General features: G+C 38.1%; 1 protein-coding gene across 6 annotated transcripts in view; it reads right to left on the bottom strand.

Annotated features, from left to right (window-relative positions):
- Positions 1-23,910, bottom strand: part of MCTP1 (multiple C2 and transmembrane domain containing 1) — a 188,455-nt gene that overhangs the window by 19,734 nt on the left and 144,811 nt on the right. For 3 of the 6 annotated variants that reach the window (XM_051789361.1, XM_051789363.1, XM_051789362.1), the window contains one exon: positions 22,594-22,647. In XM_051789361.1, coding sequence (XP_051645321.1) covers positions 22,594-22,647 — 54 coding nt within the window. Of the gene's footprint in view, positions 1-435; positions 580-21,139; positions 22,388-22,593; positions 22,648-23,910 lie in introns of those variants that run through there. The other 3 variants (XM_051789366.1, XM_051789367.1, XM_051789364.1) reach the window with 3 other exon arrangements.

The raw sequence follows: 23,910 nt of genomic DNA, 5'->3' as shown, positions 1-23,910 counted from the left end.
AATAACCAATGACAGATAAACCCCCAAAAGCTGGATTGTCCACACCGTGCCACACCTCCCTGACCGGCCTGGCTTGACTCTACTCAGCTCTACCCAGCTCCATGCTGCTCCTTTTGGCTCAGTGCCTATGGCCTGGCTCAGCTCCTTTCAGCTTGGGTTGGACTCAGCTGGGGCTCTAGCTTGCCTCCAGTGCTCCATTCCCCACGGCTGCTTCCTGCACTGGTGCCTTGGCATGGGTGCACTCCACTGGGCTCAGCTGTGCTTGCTGCTTGGAATTGTGTTCTTCCAATCTATGGGAAGGGATGGGTGGTGGCAGAAGGACAGAGTCCACAGACCTGGTTGGTCCCAGCAACTTCCCCGAGGAAGAGACGGAACAAAATGGCACACTTCAGGTGTGTACTCACCTTTTTCTTCCCCCCTTCACGATCCCCAGCAATGACATGGGTGGTATGGAATACAACCACGCCAGATGGCTCAAAACTCTGCCCCCTCTCTGCAACCAGGACATAAGCCAACACTATTCCAGTTCTGGAGACATTTGATCTCCTTTAAGTCTTCTGAATCTCTATCAAAGGGCTTCTGTGATAGATACAGAGATAAGTTATTATTTTACCATATTCTCAGGTAAACAGAATGAGGACAGACAACCATAATGATATTGTTATCTTAAAACTGACTGTGGAAGTGAGATCATGAAGTAAAGAGAATGATCTATAGGACCTGGAAAGGTGCATGGGGTCACGTGGGAATGATCTATAGCACCTGGAAGTGGCCTCCTCCGTTACATCCTGTAATGAACTGAGAGGGTTATTTTTACTGCCCTTCCCTCTTGCAGGCTGTCACTTGTGGAATACCACAACACCATTGTTCCTGCCATTTCTTAAATTGAAAAAGTATGGAAAGACTCTTGGAGACTTTAAAACTTTGCAGTGGGACTTTAAAGACTTAGAAGTTTCCACCCTTCCAGTAAGCCAGCTCCTAAGCTTTGAGAGTTTCATTTTTTTAAAGTAGTGACAGATGGTACGCCAGGCAGACAGGTACCAGCATATGTTCTCTCCTCAGCATCAACAAAATAGACGACCTGTTTCGTACTCCTTCCACCCTGAAAAGGAACAACGGGAGCAGGCTTCCATAAAGCACTGGCAATATTTCATATTGGACGTCGAATCCCTGGGTTATACAGATAACCAGAACCAAGCTTTTAAACTTTGGTCTTCAACTTTGCCCATATTACCTGGCACCACACATTCAGCGACCACATTTTTCAGATACTATCAGCTGTTTACAAATGCTCAATATGTCATCTCTAAAGTCTACGTGCTAACATGGGTCTTTATGTGTGCATAAAGATGAGGTCTGAAACTAATTGCTCATCCCTAAATTGAAACCAGGCTGAGGATTTTAAAATACAGAGAAAACCACACAGTAATTAGAAGAGTAGGGTATTACAGAAAGAAATCCTATTTGTGGTCATGATTATTAAAGAAAGAAGTAATACACTGTTACTGCCTAGTAAGCATTCCATATTTAAAACAGTAAAAAGTAGGCAAAATAAAAACTATTAAAACATGTGGGTGAAAACACTGAAGACTCACTGTTTATGAAGACATCACACCTGTAAGCATGAATAACCTGTTCTAGGTGACTCTGCCTTAGCAGGGGCATTGGACTACGTATCTCCAGAGGTCCCTTCCAATCCTAACAATTTTGTGATTCTGCGTGAATGTTACAACAATCTGTTATTCCTCAAACATACACCGAGAATTGATAAAAATAATTTTGAACCTTCTGTGACTTTTGGCACTACCATGTATGTAATGAATTAGACTTTTTCATGTGTAATGAACTGCTGCAGGGCTAAAACAGAAATATAAAATCGGGGGGCGGGGGGGAAGTCAAGAGCTATGGCAATAATTCTAGGGAAAAAAGATGATGTTGCAAATTCCCAAAGAGTAGGGAAAGAACACCGTAATGGCAATTCTTAGGTAAACTATTTTTAAAGTGAGGTTTTTTTGCTAGTGATTTTTATTTTCTCTCCCTCCCTATTACATTCCATGTATCTTTAAGTATGATCTGTCCTGATCTCTCCTTCACTGCACATTTTAATTCTGTAAAGACTGCACTCCATATGAAAGACAGAAACATGAAGGCAAACAGAGCCAGTTTATGGAGCAACGTGCTCCATAAAATTTAAATTTTCCTTGCATGACACTTTTTTTGACTAATGCTAAACCTTTATGAGATGTTCATTTCATATATACTCTAAGCAGATATATTACTTGAAAAGGGTGGAAGCTTGTTTGTTCATGGTGATAGATTCAGGGGCAAAAAGTTAAGAATGCCAAATTTTGCCATGCCCTTCTTGGCCTTATTTTGGAAGGAAACTTATAGATCTAAAGCACTGTGCAGTTAAGCATTGAGATGATGAGAACACACCCCATTTCAGATGTCTTTTTTTGCCTCTTCACCCTGTTCAACTATATTTGAAGTAGGGAAGAGAGCAAGTCTTACTTTAGTTGAGACAGAACAACACTGGAGCTTGACAGTGGTCTCATTAATGCTCCTTTTGTATCCAGCCACATAGATGTTATCTGACAGTATATTGGTATATTGTCCATCAGTTTGCAATAGCTAATTTAGTTAGAATATGGTCCTGACGTGCTACTAAGGAACAAACTTTGGCCGTGATTTTACAGTTGAATTTGTAAATTCCAGTGGTTCAAACAGTGTTTACCCTACACTGAATGGAAAATTAAAGAAGTGCTCATTAATGCAGCTCTTCAAGTTCTGTTATACAAACGTGAGGGATGATAGATGTAAAAGTTAAATCTCAAAGGTCTAATAATCCTAAAAATACAAAGAAAGAGCCTACAAGTTCTATCGGAAAGAGTTATTTTAAATAAGAACAATCTTGCTATGCAAGAGCCTGGAAGGATAGTGCAGTGAAAACAAGACATACAGTGAAAACAAGACATGCATGAGAGAAAAAGACAGAGAAAGGGAATACTGAAAAACTGTGGTTACCAAAACACCTGAATGGTTGAGATGCTTATCTATATCATACACATATATTTTTGTTGTTCACTTGTTATCAACAAGAGTTCCATCAAAATAATATAGTACTCTGATTTGAAAGTTTAAAGTAGCCTGAAAATTTATCTCTCAATAAATGTCTGTACAGTTGTCACTAATTGATATGCAAGGAAGATTATGAAGTACTCCTGGAGTTACAGTCTTTTAAAAACTCAGTTACAGTTTTTAAATTTCTTGAATATAGCAGATGTAAAAGTTAATTTGATGTTTTAGTGTACATAGAATGTAATTTTCATTTTCTCCTTGTAAAGATTATGAAAATGATAAATGTGCTTTTTGGTAGAGGACAAGACTGACTATTCAAGATCACCTCCACATTGGGCTAGGACTTTGCATAAAACTATCTTTGCATAAAACTCTGCATTTAGATTCAGATCTAGATTACTGTCTCTGGAAGTTTCCCAGTCCTGTGTTGATAGGACATTGTGATCTTAGAACTCTTATGTAAATCACACACCTGAACAAATAGAGATAATGATTTTACACATACTTCTTCCAGACCTGGCAAGCCTAAGGAATAGCTGCTGCTGCTTCTGCCCAAAGACCTACATCTCCAGTGCAGGACTACCTCAAAGGAAGTGTAACCTCAAAGTTGTCACCATCACTGCATGAACTGCCATCATGGGAGACAGCAAAAGCAGTCAAATATTGATCTAACAGTTGATCCAGTATTCCAGTCTTAGATTCTATTTCAGAGTTAATACGAATTATTCTCTCAGAAGGAGGAATGTGGTCTTCCTCTAGGCACCAAAGCTGCCTATTACTATAGATTGGTGACAGGAGTTTTACACCCTCCCTTCTTCAGTGTCCAGGTGGAAATACTCATCTCCAAAAGCCTATTGCTCTGATATTTCTCTCAGACTCCCTGCTATTAACAAAATCCTTCGATCAAACACAGAAAAAAGTAATTTTGTATTTCAAAATTCATGTGATCACACCTTGGATTGCTCATGTTTTCGGTTTACAGAAATCAAGAGATTCCATACACTGAAATTTCCTTACTCATACAGGCGCATACAGCTTTGGGATGAAATTGCATGGCCCTGGTCAAGCAGACTGCTGAGCAGAAGACTACAGAAACACCTTTACCATTGGTATTTGCTGCCCAAACAGTGTTCATTTGGAATAACTAACCCAAAATTAGTAAAACTGCCATTGTAAAATGGCTTTGGATTCCAGTGATTCAACTCACTGGAATTGCAAGTTTCAATTCAACTCAATTGCAAGTTGCTTTGAGAAAAGCAAACAAAACTATTTTCTTGGGGACACTGTGAAGAGCAACTGTTCACAGAGACTTATATCCTCAGGTCAACAGAGCCCAGACAGTCTACACCAGTTAACAAACCAACCCTAAAATCTGAAACACTTGACTGCTGTCAAGTGATCAATCACTAGCCAAAACTCCTCTCTTAAGGAATATGATCTGGAAAAGAAAAATGTTACACCTTATGCTCAGCTAAACTGGTAAGTGTAGATTATCTGAAATAGTTCACTGTAAAAACAAATCTATAGCAGTGAAGATGAAGATAAGTAACACATGAGGTCTGAGTGGCATTCTTTGTATGAGCTGAATGTTTAAAGAAAGTAATCTTGGAAGCAGTTTGAGACTAAAAAGGAAAGACTTAGTGATGCTCCAAAGATGATGCATATATAACTACACATTTCAAATGGCAGCCACAATTATCCAAGGAATCTATCAAATATTAATAAAAAGGAAGGAAGAAAGAAAGAAAGGAAAAGAAAGAAAGAAAGAAAGAAAGAAAGGAAAAGAAAGAAAGGAAAAAAGGAAAAGAAAGAAAGAAAGAAAGAAAAGAAAGAAAGAAAAAGGAAAAGAAAAAAGAAAGAAAGACAAAGCAATCAATTTTTTACAAAATTCCCCTGGATAAATGTTCAGGCTGTGCTTTTGGAAAATGACATAGTGTAGAAAAATAATTCGGCATTTGAGCCAAAGCAATATAAAAAGGAAGAAAAGAGCAGCACCTAGAAAATGATGCTGCAAATATTCTGGGGGTACAGTGGGCAAGAAGTCATGAGTAAACCAAGAATTCTAGGGTCTCTTTTGAGAAAATCTTGAGAAAAGCCTGGAAAGGCTCCATTACCTATCTTCTCTGTATGCTTACTTTACTGAAATCAGGAAAAAAAACCTCAACCCTTTTCATTTACTAGGAAGCATTAAAATTCTGACAAAGACCTAAAGCTGAGCCATCTAGTGAAGTGGTACTGTGAATATGCAAAAATCACAACAAAGGGCAATCTGTAACAATGTTATTTTAATATCTACCCACTACAATAATCTGTTCTACATTCATTTTAAATATGTTTCAGGAAGCTAATTTCTTAGAAGGAAATGCTTGACCACAGAGAATCATACTCTGACTGAAAACTGCAAGACATTCACATTCTGGTGATGCACTGCAGACTACAACACCAGAAAGAAATCGAGTAGCTCAAAGACACTTATTTTCTCAAATGTCTATTTTTTCCCAGAAAAACAAATATTTGTACCTTAGTCAAAGGCTTTGAATGTATATATCTGTTACGTTACAATAAAAGGTGTTAATAGGAAAAGCTACCAGCTTGTCTCCTATCACTTTAGGTGAATTTACTTTTAGAACTGAATAATGAGACTTGCTTAGTTAAACTAATAATGAATGGAGATGCTTTAGAAAGAAAAAGGAAAGCAAAGTTTTGTTAAAATGTAGTACGAAATACAGATGATTACTGCAATGCTGGGATAACAGCTGAAAAAATAAATGTCAGGAAACACAAAAATTTGCTGTTCTTTAGGCAATATCAACTTGGTCACTGAGCACTCATGACATAGGAAGCATACTGAATCACGGATGATACTCTTTATACTAAATCCTGCAACCAAAGAAGAAAAAACCCAGCTGACATATACCTAGTACACATGAGATAAAAAAAATAAGCATTGAAAGGAATTTATCTACTTTCCTAAAGAAACAAATAAACAAAGTACTTTAACATCACCATGTGACATGCACTTCCCTAATTTACTATTTTCCCATCATGTCCTAACTTGTATATTGCTTATAGATTTTAAAGCACCAAGATCAACAGACGCCAGAGGAGGAGGGCTGGGAAACCTGCAGCTGACAGCAAGCTAACAAATCATTGCTACTTCACAATTCAACGTGGATACTGGGCATTAAGCAAATGAATGAATGAGACACACTCTAGAATGGGCAAAAATGGGCACCCAACAGCACTTAGCTTGAAAAGCTGCAAAAGAGTTGGTGTTCAACCCACAATGCACCCCTGCTGGAAGGGGACACTTTTGAACACGGAATGATTTTTAGGAGAGGAAACATGGAATACTAAAGAGAACTGGAGACCATCTCTCCCTTCCTAAATTCCTGCTCCTTGTCCATCATTTTCACAAAAGCCAGGGATCCATGTAGAAGGACATCAGCTTCAAAGGTTTGCTGGAACCAGCAGTCCACAGATGCAGGAGCACCGTGCCATCTCCTGCTTCTCCAACTCCACCACTGCTGTCTGATGGAGGGTGTTATATACTGCATCATCCCTAACAAGGTGAAGTCTGTTTAGGAAAACCTATTTTATTCCCATAGGCCTTTTAAGCAGAGAAGACAAATTAGGCCACCATACTTAAAAAGGCTTGCCTCTTCCAAAATTTTAAACTCATTGTTTGTTTTTACGACACTCAGAAAAGCTACAACCACCAGACAAGAATTCAATGACAGTTCTCTTCTTCAAATTTCAGCAAACAGTCTTTGTATTATTTATTGTCTAGTAAATAAAGTTGAAATGCTTTTCAGCCTTGGTTGCAAACTCAGTACCTAGCTGCAGTCCAACAAAAGCAGGGAATAAAACTGCCATTGTAAAATGTCTTTTTTCTCCTGTGTGCCTGCTTTCCATAGATTTCATTAATTCTCCTGGATCTGCACGTTGTCATATCTGGGGCACAGTGATACTAAGTAAATAAGGAGAAAGGATGTGAAATTTTTAGCATCATAGGAAACAACTAGCTGGGAGACGATATCATATTCAACCTTTTCCCCAAAAAAGCATGGAAGAGAGCATGTGCCATTCCTCTAGAAGAAGAGCTGTGCTATTCTTGCCTGACAGTTTGGGATTACACACACAAACACCTGTGGTATTAGACTTTGTGACACACCAGTTAGCTCAGAGGTTGCAATAAGCAACTCTACTGGATTAAAATAGTTTTTGGCAAAGGGCCAGCTTTGTGTAATATTTAGAAATACCCTGACTGTACTACCTGACAGTTCCTTGATATTAAACACACAAAGGACAGCTCCTGCACAGCACTGGGTGAACATACACCTGTACAGAAACACAGTGGTCAAGAGCAGTAGTCAGCAAGTTAAAGTCAAACAGGCAAAGCAACTTCTTAAAATATTTCATAAGCTTTCAGAGAATTGTGGTTCAGGAGTTTCCACAGTTGCTTGTTCCAAACAACTCTCAATGGCTTTTTCTTCCCTGAGTTCAACCACTCTCATGTTGGACCTACATAAGCTTCAAGAACCCACACCACTATTAGTGGTTCAACTATTTCCCTCCAGGTTCCTTGAGAGTTTTTAGGCAAACACCATCCAGTCCTGATAATTTGTTATTATTCGTCTGGTTGATTTTTTTCTACAACTTCTTTTACCAACACATGATTTGAATCAGACAAACCCAGTGGAAACTCCCCTGGGTTATTCCATAACAAACACACATGCAAGAAATTAGGAGCAGAGCTTAAATCCAAGGCCCTTGGGTAGGCTGTTTTTAAAAGTTCCTAATACCATACACGGAACTTTCATTTATTACGAATTTCTTTTTAGAATTTAAAACCTTTTTAGAATTTAAACCAGTCGAATCAACAATGAGAAGGCAAATGATAATTTACACTGTGCTTCAAAGAAATCTTTTAGACTGTTCCTAAAAGAAAAAGGATATCAAAATAACTGTGCAAGGAGAAAGAAGTAAAATAGCACATAAATATATACACCAAAAGATTAATTGTAAACTATTACAAAATTTGGCACTAGAGATGATGTTTAATATATTCATTATCTAAATCAAAAAGAAGGAAGGTTGAGATGCCATGTTTATAGATGACAGAATTACTTAAAGAGGCCATGTCAAATTTCCAAGGAATATAATAAAGGTAAATTAATTACTAACACTAGTAGTTTAACTTTACCTAGTGCCATTATATAAATGTGATAATTTCAGCTGAAGTACTGGATCCAAACTAAAAAACAGAAATGCAGATTCAGAAACACAGACACGAGTTTATGAAATAATAAAAATTATGTGAGGAAAATTAAGACAATGAGTAACAGAAAGTATGAGGACATTTTAATTTACGCAGAGGAATGAACATAATAAAGATATTCAAGATAATATTAGAGAAAGAAAATCGAGACTTTTAATTACTCTTATAAGACTGTAGAGAGAAATGTTCCATTGAGAGGCAGCAGAAGTAAAGTTGACAAAAGTAAATTCTTTTTTTCCATACAATGCAAAACCCATTGGTGGAACCTGCTGCCGAAACAGCATTAGTATCAAGAACTTAATAAAAATAATAGCAGAATTAAATACATATATCATCATTTTCCTTTTGAGTTATCAAAGTAGTAGGTAGGACAACTGTCCACCATTTCACACAAAAATATGACAATAAAAAAACCCTTTAAAATGTTTTGTGGAACTCAAAGAGGAGTTTGACTCAGAATAGAGAGCAAAAGATAATATGAAAATTAAGCATATACAATACACACACGATGATCTTTAAGGTACCTTCTAACCCAAACTGTTCTGTCCTGTTTATTATTTGACACACTTGCACTTGTGTTAAAATGTTTCCAAAGAGCAGTAGGAGAACAAGAAACCAATAGTCATGGAACTACTGATATTGTCACTTAGAGAAAATGTACTGAGAAGTACAGACCACTGCTTGCTAAAAAGGATTGCACAGATATGAAAAACAACCTCAACTATATAGTAAAAATAAACTTCCATAAAGTTTCTGAACAAACAGGGTCACATAAGCATTTTCCAGCTACAGCACTGATTTCTTTTAGATGGAAAAAAAGATGGAAAAAACCTTGCAAATTCCATTTTTGGTTTCTCATTCCAGATGAATAAGTGGGTAATTTAACTATGTTTCTTTCTGATTATGGACACTATGACCATGAGAAGGCATGGTATGCCCATGGTTGTAACACTAATCACTTGCACCAATACTGATGTCATAACACATATTTTACGTTTTCTTTGGTTGAACTCTGTTTTTGTACATGCCATTGTACAATTGTGTAATAAAAATTTCAAAGTGTGAATTGGCAAACATATAAGAATAACTCCAGTGTTCTTGGGGAAGAGAGGAAATCTGAATACTTTCAACTGGACCTCAAACTGAAAATCACATGAGAACCCCTGTTTTACATATTGAAACACAACAGCATGATTTTTTGTTTGTTTGTATATTGGGTTTGTTTCTTTGTTTGTTGTCGGGTTTTGTGTGTTTTTTGTTTGGTTGGGTTTTTTTGAGTTTGCTTACTTTTTATTTATATGATGGAAGAGTGTAGAAATCAGCTACTGCCAGTCAGTGGCCCTAAACTTCGCAAGAATTTCTTCCTCCTCCTCCTGAGGTACTAAGCTTCACTCTCCCACAAATTCCAAGTTCTGTCAAAGCCAGCACTCCTAAGCACAAACCTCCCACATGGCATCTTACTGCACCTCCTTGGCCCTGAAATATCACTCCCTTTGTATTGACTTTACTGCTTTTGATTTCTGTGCAGGTGAAAATATAAATGTGGTGGAAAATATTAATATAGTGCTACAGGGAAGAGAAAGGGAGGGAATTCACTAACAAGCCTTATTTAAAAACAAGGGAGCACAGACGTGTAATGTGCAAAGCACCTTCCTCCAGTACCTGGGAGATACCCCTGTTATAATAATACAAAGGGAATGTAGGGAAGATTCCATGGCTCCTGTAAATAGCACAGCCTGACTAGGTGCCCTTCCAGCGATGTGTTTGAGATTGGTCCCCACTACAGAGAGATAGTTCAAACTCTTTATTAGTAGCAGTATTAACATTAATAAGTAATATTATTAATATTAATAATTAATGACCATCATTAAGACTTTTTTTGTTGTTTGCCCTAAGAAGGGGAGGGGGGCTCCTGCCTGAGCAGAGTCTAGTGGGTCCTAGCATCCCCAGAGGACGAGTCTACCTTAAAACAGGGGGCAAAAAAAAATTAGCTGCATCAGAGAAGGTGGGTGAAGAAAGCAAAAAGCATTAAATGCAAAGTTATCAATTACCTCTGAGGACGCAAAGTAACAGTGCAAACCCAGTTACAGCAAAGTAAAATGGGCACCACTTCTCAGAAAAATATAAAAAAAATTAGGCACCTTCTTCACAGCTGGGAATCGTTATTTTTTTTATTTTATGCATAGGCCCTATCTACCCTCCCCAGTTGTTGCCATGCTGTTTCCCTAGCTGCATTTTGTGAGTGCCTAAAAAACTCTTTGAAGTATGAGGGTACTACTGTGTACAGCACTGTGTCATCACATGGAGTCCCACAGTCAGAAGGGTTAAGATCAGCTCAGTGGCAAGAGGCTACTACTTATTATACCCTTCTGTGTGGTCATTTGTTTCAAACTTTTTTATATTCCATTTACATCACAGAAATCCCTCGTCCAATTCCAGTGACAAGAGTTGCACAGAACTCTCCCCTCCCCACCTTGTCTAATCTCATGGAGTAAAAGAAAAGGTTGAGTTTTTTTGCAGCACTGTGTTTTAAACTCATCCATACCACATTTAATTTTCCTTACTGTTACTACTTTGAATGAACATTCTAAAAACCTTAGCCACCATTGAAGTGGTTTAAATAGACACCTAAACCTGAAAAACAACAGCAATAATCAAATGCTGCAAATTATATGAAGTTTATGGTGGAGATAATTTAGCATATCTAATCAGAATACCTATTTTCTTCTAGAGCATAAGAGTAGGACACATTATACACGGAAAAGAGGAGGGAGAAGGAAGAAAATAAAGCTTTCCTAAGCACAAAAACGTGTCAGTGTCCTAACAGCAAGTAACCTGGTCTAGTATATCATACATTTTAAACCTGTGTCAGGGCTCTGGCTGTGCTCCTGCCTTGTGTCCCTATCCGTTTTGTTAGAATACAACTCTGAATAGAGACATTCATAGTGCCCTGAAGAAATGTATAGTGTCTGGATATTGACACCTCCAAAGGGAAAGAACAACACTTCAGGTAGGTCGAGGTAGTGTGGCAGTGCTGGAGTTCTCTCTGTCCTTGACTAACCCTGCTCTAGATATGGTGGAAAAAATCACAGCAGAATATTACTTCGAGCATGATTGTAGCAATATGTCTGCTATTGAGTTTCACCCTTAATGAAAGATATACTTTTCAACTCCCTGGAAGTCATTGCAAGGCATCATCCTTGTAAATTACCTTACTCAAAATTTTAAGTAATATTGAAATAAGAATATGGGGTAAGATCCCACTGACTGCAGATTCTTTTATTTTATTTTTAGTCTTTTTAAAAGGTAATACTATTTTTTCTGAATGTTTTCCTTATTCAGATAACGAAAACTAATTCCTCCAATCCTCACAATAATCACTCTCTGGGTTTAATAACTACTCTGACTGGGTAATCTGGAAAAAAGTCTAGCTTTGTTCTACATACTTCATCAAATCTTGTATATTGTTCTACTTTTGCTTGCTGACCTGCTTTTAAGAGCAAATGGTATTTCTACAAACTATCTGCAGTGACACTTGAACTCCTCATCACACTAATTTGGAATTACAAAATTTGTTGAACTTTCTCTATATTACTCTCCCAGCAGGCTCCCAAGGAGAGGTTTTTTGAATCTGGTTCTTTGACCAGATTCAAAGATGTATTGTCAACCCACTCCATTACTAAGGGATTTCTCACCAAATTATTTTGCGGAGCTTCAGCAGTGTGAGGTGCTGCTTTTCAATCTGCTGGTTTTTAACTGGGCCTTTTTGGTGCTATGGCAGTCACAAAAAGTCTGACTGGCATCAGAGGAAAACACAGCTCCAGACCAAACTGTTGTGTCTTCCGTTCAAAGGCAGACAGTCTCAAGAACAAAGAATCTCCAATGTTCTCAATAAACAGACATTTCACCAGGGAAAAAAACAATTTTCAGCACTTTCGAGCAATGACATTTCTGTATTTATGCACTAAGACATCAAAATTCAGCATAAAGTTTTTCTTTCTAAAAATATCGTAGTGTTAAAACACATTTTCTTCTGAATCTATATATTCTGAGGTAGATGGGTGAAAATGATTACACAGGGTAAGAGCTGCATGAAACAAATACTTAGTAACAAATGGACTCTTGGTCAATAACATTATATAACGTAATCTCAGATAATGCAGCTTGAAATATTCCCTGAATAGACTATAAAGTCTTAATTTTTAACAGACAATCCAGAAACTAAAACCATTACTATGTAAACCATTCTTCTGTCAAAATGCAGTGGTGTGTATTAAACTTCAGAAAAATAGCTGAGTAAGCAGTTTCTTGATCTTCAGTATACGCTGTGTATTGATCTAGAACATTCAGGTACCATCTGTTCTTTGAGAGTGGTAAGGAAAGCAATTCTGGGAGTACAGAAAAAACACAAGATGCTTTGGTGCACATGAACATACTCACTATTTCAAGTTCCCTCCAAATTTAAAAAAAACAATAATCCAGCTACAAATTAGCCTCCTACTCAGGAGCACAGAAGGCATTCTAAAGAGCTTCTATCTACTCTTTCCCTATTGGTATTTAAAATTTTAATCAAACAGTAATTAAAGGCCAACAAACAGCTTTTCCATACCTAATCTTAAATTGCAGCTAATACTATACATTAGAGGTGTAGCAACACATAGTTGTTTCATACGCTGAGGGAAGGAGAAATCATACCATTTTTTGGTGCAAAATACTAAAAAGCAGATCTGCTGAGTGGTTGCATCTTAAATTACTATTTCTGATTGCAAGAAAGCTTCAGATTAGCAATGCTGCTCTGACTTTTTCACACTGTTAATGAAAACCAGAAAGCAATACTTTTTCAAAAGAATGCTTCTCTCTAAGACCTCTCTGTTACCTAGGTGGCATTAGATATCTATAACATTACATAAAGGAGTGGTGTCCATTTTGCTTTTCTAAAGTTGCTAGCCTTCAGAACAAAAAGTTTGGTAAGATAAAATCTCTTTTTCCCATCCTGGACTTTGTTACTTTAGCACTTGAGCACACCAAGAAAATATAAAAAGAGAAAGGAAATAGAAGAAAGAGAAAGAATCAATAGGTAAATATTTACTAGCAGTTTTTCTTACATATTTTTTGAGATGTATTAAAATAATCCATATACATTTCTCAGCTCAATTAATTACAAATAACTATCTGCAGAATCGAGTAAATCTGTCAGTTGTGCAAGTTTATTTTTCCATGTGCTATCTTGAGATAAGCAGGTCTGTAATATTATATTTCCACTGACATAACTGTGCATGAATTCTGATCTGATTTAGTATTACAAGGTGCAAAAGGTGACACATTTTCTTTAATATAACCCATTACAAAAGGAAAGGAGTTAACAGTGTATGAAATCTGAGGACTTTGATTGCCAAAGTCTGGGACTTTGGGGTCAACTCAGTGGAAAAGTAACTTGCTCAACTACCACAGGCACTAAGCACCATGACAAACAAACCTAATATCCTGCTGTAGTTACTCAGTTAGACAATAATAAAAACAGTGTACCATCAGACGGCTACAGCTGTATGTTAAGCTATCATATTACTTCACCTGCTCCCAAACCAGTCAAACATGCATTTGATGATCACGAAAATAACACAGATACCTCCCCATTTCTTGAATCACATTGAATACCAAGTCAGAGTGCTAAATCAACTGGTTATTGCTTTTCCATATACCATAAATTCTAATTTTCAAGTTTATCTAAACTGTACACCTAAGATTACATTCAAAGAACTACTGAGACGGCAAAGCCAACTGCTCTGAAATTAACATATGGGAGATTTAAGGTAAACTCTACATCCTAATTGGATGCCAAATCCATGCCTGTTACCACAGCACACCTCCACCTGGGGCTTTGTGGCCTATCCCTGCCTCGTTGCCTTCTACTGACATAGGTCTCAGCATCCTTCCTCACAAGGACTTCCTGCCCAAGTGCGGGCCTTGGGCTCCCCTTGTCATACTTTTCCTGCAACTTTTCCTGCCTGTTCCAGCTCTAGCTCCTGCAGCCTCCTCAACTCAGAGCTGGTCCCGTAGGGCTCATGGGTGGGCATCTGTAGTCTTGGCAGACTAGAATAGAAAAGTCAATAAATCTACACAAAACCCATTGTTCTATCAGGCACTTGGTTCCAGTGCTTGACTTAGGAGTGCAGCCAGGAGCAGCCTGGACAACCTCCCTACATTTGGAGCTCTTTTAGTAGTTATCAGTAAATGCAGAATGCACAGCAAAGCACTTGTGTGCAGTATTTGTCCACAAGCTTTATTTATGCCAAACTTACCTCTTAATCTGCCAGTAGATGACACCTGAGTAGAGGAAGACTCTGCTGTCTACCATGCCATGATGTCTTCTGGATGCCACCATACAACACCAATTTTTTAACACTGCCCTAGGAGGAGCTTTGTATTTCAACTCTTTGGGACAGGGGTGCCTCTTTCATTTTGTCAGGATTGTATTTTCCCCAGATGATCTGCCCAGCAACTTCACCAGTCACCCAAACATCAACATAAAATTAACAATATACAATTTTCTACACACTGCAAACAAAATACATGCATATTGTTTGCAAAAACTTGCAGTTTATTTTCCCATATTCCTGTGCTTTCCCCATAAAGCACAGAAAAGTCTGATAAACAATCCTGGCAAATTTTTGTAGTTGATATTGCAGTTTTTCTTACAAGTGTATCAGTGAAGTGAAAGTCAAACACCTAGGTTAAGGAGTAGATTTTCAGCTGTGCTGTGCTGCGAACCTCAGCATGAAATCTAAGATGAAAACCAGGGCACAATGCACCATCCATATTGCTGAGACAGCCACATTGATGATCATTCTCTTCTCTCACAGCATCATCTCTGCCACTCCTTCATTCTCATTCAAATACACTGTCAACCACATGCAGTCACTGGGGACTGGGTCAATGTAGCACTTATGTTAGCATATCTCAACCATCACTTTTCTTCTACAAGTTGTATCTTACTGTATTAGTAAGCGTGACCAGGTCTTGGTAGCGGGCGTTGCTACGGGTGGCTTCTGAGAGAAGCTGCTAAAAGCAATGGTCAAGCCAATCCGAAATTATAGTAAATGCCTCTGTGATAACATATATAAGAAGGAAATAAAAAAAAGTTATTGCACAGATGTAATTGCAGGGAAGAGTGAAGTGAGAATATGTGAAAGGAACAACTATGCAGACACCAAGGTCAGTGGAGAAGGAGGGGAAGGAGGTGCTCCGGGCGCCAGAGCAGAGATTCTCCCGCAGTCCATGGTGAAAATCATGGTGAAGCAGGCTGTCTTCCTGCAGCCCATGGAGGACCACGGGGGTGCAGAGATCCACCTGAGGCCCTTGGACGACACCCACGCTGGAGTAGCTGGATGCCCGAAAGAAGGAGTAGGGTCCTGGTAGAAACCTCCAGACCCACAGAGAGAGGAGTCCACGCTGAAGTAGCTTTTCCGGTAGGATTTGTGACTCTGTGGGAGACCCACCTTGTGACAGGCTATGCCTGAAGGACTGCACCTCATGGAAGAATGACCCATGTTGGAGCAGTTTGTGGAGAATAGCTACCCCTGAAAAGGACTAATGTTGAGAAGCTGGAGAAGTTCATGGAGGACTGGCCCCCTTGGAGGGACCCTACGAGGGACAAGGAGAAGGACTCTTCTCCCTGAGCAGCACCAGGAACAGTGTGTGATGAACTGAATACCCACTCTGTCTCCCTGCACCACTGGGGGGCAGGACACAGAGTTTGGGAAGGAGGGAGAAGTGAGCGGGAAGGTGCTTTTAAGATTTGTTTTACTTCTCATTATCCTGCTCTGATTTTGTTAGTAATAAATTCAGTTAATATCCCCAGTTTGAGTCTGTTTCGCCTGCAATGGTAATTGGTGAGTGATCTCTCCCTGTCTTTATCTCAACTCATGAAATCTTTGTTGTATTTTCTCTACCCTGTCAAGTTGTGGAGGGGAGTGATAGAGTGGCTTTTGTGGGTGCCTGGCATCCAGCCAGGGTCAAGACACTACACTTATCCACTACTATCTCTGCTTCCTGTGGGACTGTCACAGTCTGATAAGACTGGAATGTTTGCTAAAGAGGATGAGTTATGAGATAGACCAAAACTTCTTTCTCTCAGCAATTGTAAATTCAAAATTAAGGGGCTTTAATCAAGGAAGTGTGGAAAAAACAGAAGAAATAACAACCCTTTATTAAAAGATATATGTATGTTGGCAAAAACAGTAACAGAACACAAAAAAATTAGATAGTAATCCTAGAAAAAGCAACAACAATAACAAGTCTGGATGAATACTTCTCTGTCCTTTAGCACAGTCCTAATCGTGGCCTGCAGGGGGGGTGCTGTTGGGCTCTGGCGGTCACCACACAAGGAGGGGGCCTAGGGGGTGGTCTCGGATCACGGGAGAAGCCGAAAGGAAAACGGAGACCCTTCCCCCAATGGGAGAAAGGCAGAAGGAAAAGCAGTTCACCCCTACGGGACTCACTGTTCCCAGATGACGCTGTTCCAAGACTCTCCCATCCTCTCCCGGCAAGCACAGACCTCTCCAATGAAAAAAAACCCAGTAGGTCCTGGCTGGAGTCACAAGGCAGTGGCAGTGCAGGGTTGGTGGTCAGGCCTCACCAGGACGAAAGAACCAGAAAGACTGGCTCCCAGGCTTTTCCTCCAGAAATGCCCGGACACAGTCCCTGTCTCCATCCCGGCAAGAGAACTCCGTGGTCTGACCTGTCCTCTGTCTGGGAGACCAATTCCCCAAATCCCAAAACCTTCCCCCCCTCACTCCAGCATTCGATGGGCCATTAGCATGGAATGCAGCCTGGTCAGTCATTTCTTTTGTAAGGTTAATTGATTCCCTTCCCCTTTCCCTATTCAAACTCTGTTTCTCTTACAGGGAAGCAGGGAAAGAAAAATTTCTCTCTCAGATTTATAACCTATAACAGGGACTTGGATGAAGACTTATTCTTTATTGCTCTACACTTTGCTGTAGAAAAAGTTCAAAAGGCATCTCTCCAAAACAGGTCTTTGGGGTTCCTCTTTGGAAGGTTAAAATAGGGAGCTGTGAATAAATCTGAAGAAACATTCAGGCAGCTGCCAAATACTCATGTGTCAGTGACTACATGGCTTGCTTAGAGCTGCAAGTGGTTCACGACAGTAGTTTAAATGGAACTCAGATCTCATGATTCTGTGTGAAACCAGTTTAAAGAAATTCTGTTAGAAAATGAGGAATAGTCCATTCTCACCATTTTGAAGCCACATGGAGCTAAGGAGTAAACCAATCTGCACACGTAGGAAGGTTTCCAAGAAAACCCTGCAGTAAAGTGTTTTGGTTGTTTCCTTAACACTCATCATTTCTCTCCCAAGTCACAGAGAAGACCATGCAGATGTTTTTAACTACACCTTAAAGTTACTTTTTGAGGAGCTAGGAGAAAACAGTCCTTTTCTTTGCCTCAAAGAATTTAAATCTGCTTAGTTACATTAAGAAATAAAATTAAGGGTAGAAGGAAAATGTAAGGCAAAACTATGTCACATTCTTAAACATCTACTGTAACTTCACATATAAATATCAGATTCTGATCTCACTAATACCTAGTTTACTTCAATAATTTTGATAGTATTTCAGGACTGTGCGAGGACAAGGAAACCTGATCTCATTAAAATTAAACCTCTCAAAGGCTGTTCAAATTACCTGTTTTCAAAGGTACATCATACATTGATGACGAAACCCTTATGGTGTCCTAGTATAGGGCAGGAAGCAAATTGCTTTTTGTGGAAGTTGCTGTGCAAAGGCTCCACATGATCCAAGCTATATCCAAGCAAAGGTAACTCCATGGCTGTGACTTGGGCGTGATCCCAAGTGGGCTGAAGCAGTCTACACCATCAATCCTCCTATTAAGTACAATTTTTATAAAAACTACACTCCTCTTATCACTATCTCTACATGAATAACTAAACTGAGCTGAAACAAAACTGCACTGAGCAGTTTGACTCCGTTCACTCTATTTCTCAATATCATTTTTCCACCACATATTTTACAGGAAATAACTGCCACTATAATAGATCACCATCTTCTCTTTTATGGAATATAAAAAATGTAGGCTACATCAGTGCTATCCTTCCTCCTCTTCATGATCTACTCTCAGTAAAAATACAGGGTGTGCTTCTGAGACAGGTTACAAACGTGTCTTGCTTGAGAACAAAGTTAGTACCTCTCAGCAGCAATGATTAAAAGCTTTAAAACGTATTTTAATTTGACTCAACTATCATTTATTACAAAAGCTTCTATTTATCTTGAAGTACAATAACATTGACTGAGAACTGCGAAGAATTTTTCAAAGAATGAAAGCCTAGAGAGAGAGTAGCCAAAGGTGCAAATGATTGGAATATTTTTTTATTAATAAAATATTGATATTGTTAATAAAAAGGCAAAATAAAATAGTGTTCATACCGTGTATCTTCCTCCTCTTAAGTCTGCAATAGTAACAGTTACCACTAGCCTGATTCTGTGGCATGCTGAGGGCTTCCCACAAAATGCTGAGCTTAAATTCTTTGTGATTATCTGATATCTTACCTGGAGCTGGTTCAAAGAATAAAGCTATGTGAAAAGCATATGTGAACTTCTGAAATGACAAACTAAAATCTTAGATACCTAGATTACGTATATTGACCACTATGTTATCATAACATAACTGTGTAAAAATCCTTTTGATAGCTTATTGACTTAATGTAATTTAACTGACCCTTATTTGCTAAGATACTCTATAAGCCAGTGTTTGGAAAGGAGCCACAAGAAAAGAAAAGAAGAAGAAAGAGAGAGAAATCAGATTAAACTGTATATCTGGGGTTGGCATAGGTTTAGCAAGCATTACTGAACATACAGAATGCAGAATGCATTACTATTTCTTGGAAAAACTAGTATTAAATGAAAGACAAATGCCTGAGCCAAACAAACTACATCTCTTTCAATTCCTAAATATTCTATCAGTGGCCACATGACAAAGAAGCAGTATTAGGAAAAAAGTGTTCCACTGCTAAGCACCACTTTGTAACTGATACAAGAAGCATACCTGCCATTTTAGTTTACTATTGATATTGCAAGTGAAAATGAAAGTTATGATTCCCCAGTAAAAAAACCACATCCTCTGACCTTAAACTGACAGTCCTATCTACCCTACCTTAACTGCAGCAGATGGTGAAAGAAGTTACTAAAATCCAGAACATTAGAATAAGACTAAGTAACACGGTAAGTGCAAATCTACCTTGTCAAACTCTTTTCAGTATTCCACACCATTATTAATAAAATGCATTACATTAACTAATTACATACATATGAGCAGTCATCATCCTTAGTTTATTACTTCTGTAACTCTGCAGTTTAGGGATGTTGAGCAATGCCCCTCCATCACACATAACCAACATCAGCCCATGCTGACCTCATCAAGCCGCTAGAGTTACCCTTTCACTGTGAGAAAGTCACTACTATCCAAGTCAGCTCTAAAGAAAGACACTTCATAATCCCACAACAATCTCTAAGTGAAACATACGGACAGGTTTAGGTAAAGCCTGCAAGGATTCTTCATTAAATGGAAAACAGGTGCTCCTGTTCTGCATAATGTCCCATTTACTGTTAAGTCCAAAGGTTACAGGACTAATAGCTGCCTTGTGGTAATCTGGGAGCAAAGACATTGGCCATGGTCAAACAGCTGGGATGTATTTTATATATTTGCAACATATGCTTCAGTTTCAATTAAAGTGAGGTTTTGGCACATTTATTATTCTTGTAACTTTCTTCACATAAGAAGATCCATTTTCCTGAGTCTTCTATTATGCCATATGAAAAAAAACAAGAGAAATAATAAAAGACAGAGGCCATTATCAGCTGGTGTTAAAAAATCTGCATTTGTTTTCTCACGAAACTTCATTTTGCACATAGCTTTAAGAAAACCTATACATGAACTAAAATAACACAGAAGTGCACTCTTCCATTTAGCCAAAAATATGTAACAAGAAGAGCAGTATGAGAGTACGTCTAGCGCACCAGAAAGGAAAAACAGACTACTAGCTTTGAACGACAAACAATTATAAGCATGTGCTAATAATTTACAACCCTAGTGTAAAATAATGCACGCTGCAAACATACTGAATATAGGTGGTAGTCCACATATGCTTATTTTAAGAAGTGTAAGGTTTTTTCCCATTCAAACAGCATATTCAATCTTGAGAGCTCAAAACATTTGCAATAATGAAGACAGCTTTGAATTTATAAAAATCAACCTTAACACCTTCTGTATAGAAAGACAGCTCTTAAATATTCAATAAAAGGGCTCACTGAACACACACAGTAATGTCAGTACTCACTTTTATTCAACCTTGGTAACTAGATCTAGAAGAATGTTTGAACTCTAGTGTCAATTTGAGAAAGCTGAATATTTGATCACAACACTGAAACCTAGAGTGATATTTCTAATTAGGTATGTTTTGCCTGGCGTTTGCTAATCACCAGAGAATTGGGGGAGGAAGGGTTGACCCCCGCCCTCATCTTCCCCTTTAAAGGAGTTTGTCTAGCAATTTCCAAAACCCACTAAGCAGTAACTACATAGGCTGACTTAAACTACAAGCAGTCAAGCAGTATTCTTTCTGAACTAACCACAGTGATTAAAATATCCAGGAATACACACACTACTAGTATCATACATTTGCATCAGCTCTAATAATAAAGCAGAAAGAAACAGGAGAAAATGGTCTCAAATGGATGGCAGATCAGTGTTTATCTGAAAACAAATGATGATTCAAAGCCAGCATGCTGAGACAAAATACAAGCTCTTCACAGCTACATGATGGACCCTTGCAATAAATCATGTATTTTATTGCCAGAAGTGGATGCTCATATAATTTAGTGTTAAAAACCGTCGCATATGTGTTTTGTAAAAGAAGGTCTTTGTTATTACAATGTTTGCTCATTCTGAAATTATGTAGCTAACAATTTAAGTGGCGTATAGAAGAATTTCACATAATAGCTTTCTGTCAATTTTAAAATGTTTGACCTGGCAATGGAACAAGGAAAATAATCTTTTTTTAAATCATTTCTCATATTTTAGGTGTTAGCTAACAGAAAAATAATCATTCAGGGTATTAACTAATCATGGTGAATTTTCTGACATTTCAAATGCTGCTGCCAGCATATGAATTGTTATATTCTTCATATAAATGTATATCTCAGCCAGAAAAAAGGTCAAGAGTATAAATACACTGTTTTTCTCCTTTCAGAAAAAAAAAATTGCTTTATTAGAAGAGAAGTGGGGGGAACATCTGTGAAGGTCAAAATAATCTGAATTTTAATACAAAGTTGTTGTAAAACTATATTTTTCCTTTCTTCCACAAATACCACCTTTCTGATAGGAAAATACCGGCAACAAAGGGGCTGTCTTCACTGCACTTGTCTCACCAGAAAGCCATCCTGCCAGTGCTAGCCATTGCTTCAGTGGTGGAAGGTCATTCTAATTTCTTTTCTCTGTTTTTTCCCTCTCCCTGGGGGACAACCAATCCAAGCAGTCTGATAGTGGGGCTAAATGTGGAAATGAGCTGTTATTCACTGTGGTTGCAATCCTCAACCCAATCAGCAGCCTCTAAACTGAACCACATCCACTCAAATAGCTGAATGATCCCCCACAGTTTCCCACCTTGCAGGGCCACAATGCAAACTTCAAATCAAGTGGATGTCTAGGAGAATCGTGATTACTTAAATGTCATATGGAGTGCAAAACTTTTAAGCCGTTCTCCCACCAAGTAATTCTTTGAAAATTTTAGATGTCAATATCCCAACTTTAACCCATATGGAGTTGCTATTTCCACATCATTTTTCACCTGAAGTGCAGTCCTATTTGTAATATTCAAGACAGGAGGAATTTTTGTCCTTCAAAAACAGTTGTTGCTGCAGTTATCTTCACAAGAGCTATCAAGTTCCAGACATGCTGAATTATTTTTGTTCCTGGCAGAAAAATATTTGACCCAGCTCTGGACTGGGGGAAAAAAAAAAAAAAAAAGGTAGGATTTATAGATCTCTATCCTTTCCTGCAACACACTGTAGCATTATTAGGATGATAAACAGATCTGTCCAATTTTCTGGACTAAAACACTTCAACTCCTTTTTTAACTGTCGGTAAAAACAGTGTCATGTCTAAATTCTCCCATCCCCAGATACCCAAGTGCTAGGAAACATAATTACCTTGTCATCTCTGTCATCCTCTTCTTCCTCGTCCTCTAGCATGTCCTCCACTACCTGCAGATAGAAACAGTAGTAGTTGTCATGATTTAAAAAGGTAGAGTTTTGTTCTGTCAATTCTAAGCCTTTTGTAGATGAAAACTTTATTAACACTTGAAATAAATGCAGAGGGAAAATGTACAACCAGGAAAAAACACTTGATCTAGAGATTCAAATTTAGGAAAGCATTATAACTTTAATTGACCTACATTAGGGAATTATATACTGAAAATCCTTCCTGCACAAAATGCTTACTTGACAATTTAAGTATTTAAAAGGTAGTTCAAAATTCAGTATATGCTTGCTTTAATTAAAGGAATCCTTTGTCAGCTCCATTGGTGCCTACGCGCCACACACATATGCTCACTTCAAATTTACTGTTACCTACATAAAAGGGCAACCTTTTTAATAGAATTTACAGTATTCACCAAGAGATTTTTGAAGAATACAAAGCTGGGAATAAATTCATAGTAGCTTATTTCCTTATAATCTTCAACAATTATGTATTGCATATGCTCTATCAGCATTAGCACTGTGTTTCTTAATAGTAATTTTATACAATCTGTGCATTTAACTTTATGCACATTCATTGCTAGCTGCAGTTGCCACATATCTGCATCTGTGTATTTTTCCATATAAAGTTCTCCAGTCTAGCACTGGGAAATATACACACACACATTCAATTCATTCTACAAATATTATAATTAATAATCACACCATGAGCATGAAATGAACCACTGAATCTACTTTACAGAGGTTAAATGACTTTCCAAAGATGAGCACTGGCAGATTCAGACTTAAAAGTCAAAAATCCTTCTCTCATGACACTGTGATCAATGACCCTAAGAGGAAAATTCTCTGTTGGTGGAATGAAAAAAAGCTATACCTCCTTATAACCAGAAAATAATGTGCATCTTCAGATCTTTATTTATATCTAAGTACATATTAGGATACAAGAAGAGCCATAATAAAGGTCAACAAAGATTCATCTAGCCCAGTGTCCTATTATGAATGCAAAAATCGTATACTACGTATTATAAAATATGCATAGAGTGGAAAAGAGAAGGAAAAACTCACCGATATGAAACAATAATAACTTGGCCTATTTTACAGACTTGCTGCCAACTAAAATGATGGTTTACTATGTGATATAGGTGAAGCTACAAACAATTTTAGTGTATTTGTCATTTAAGACAACGCATTAAAATTATAATTTCATAATCAGCCTCCAAACACAGCTGTAAGGATATTCCCAAATCCATGTCGAAGAACTTAAGGGAC

This window comes from Manacus candei, unplaced genomic scaffold (assembly GCF_025592945.1).
Source record: "Manacus candei isolate 608988 ecotype Guabito, Panama unplaced genomic scaffold, ASM2559294v1 h1tg000027l, whole genome shotgun sequence".
Classification (NCBI taxonomy): domain Eukaryota; kingdom Metazoa; phylum Chordata; class Aves; order Passeriformes; family Pipridae; genus Manacus; species Manacus candei.
Note: the sequence above shows the minus strand (reverse complement) of the source record. Positions and strands in the feature narration are given on the sequence as shown.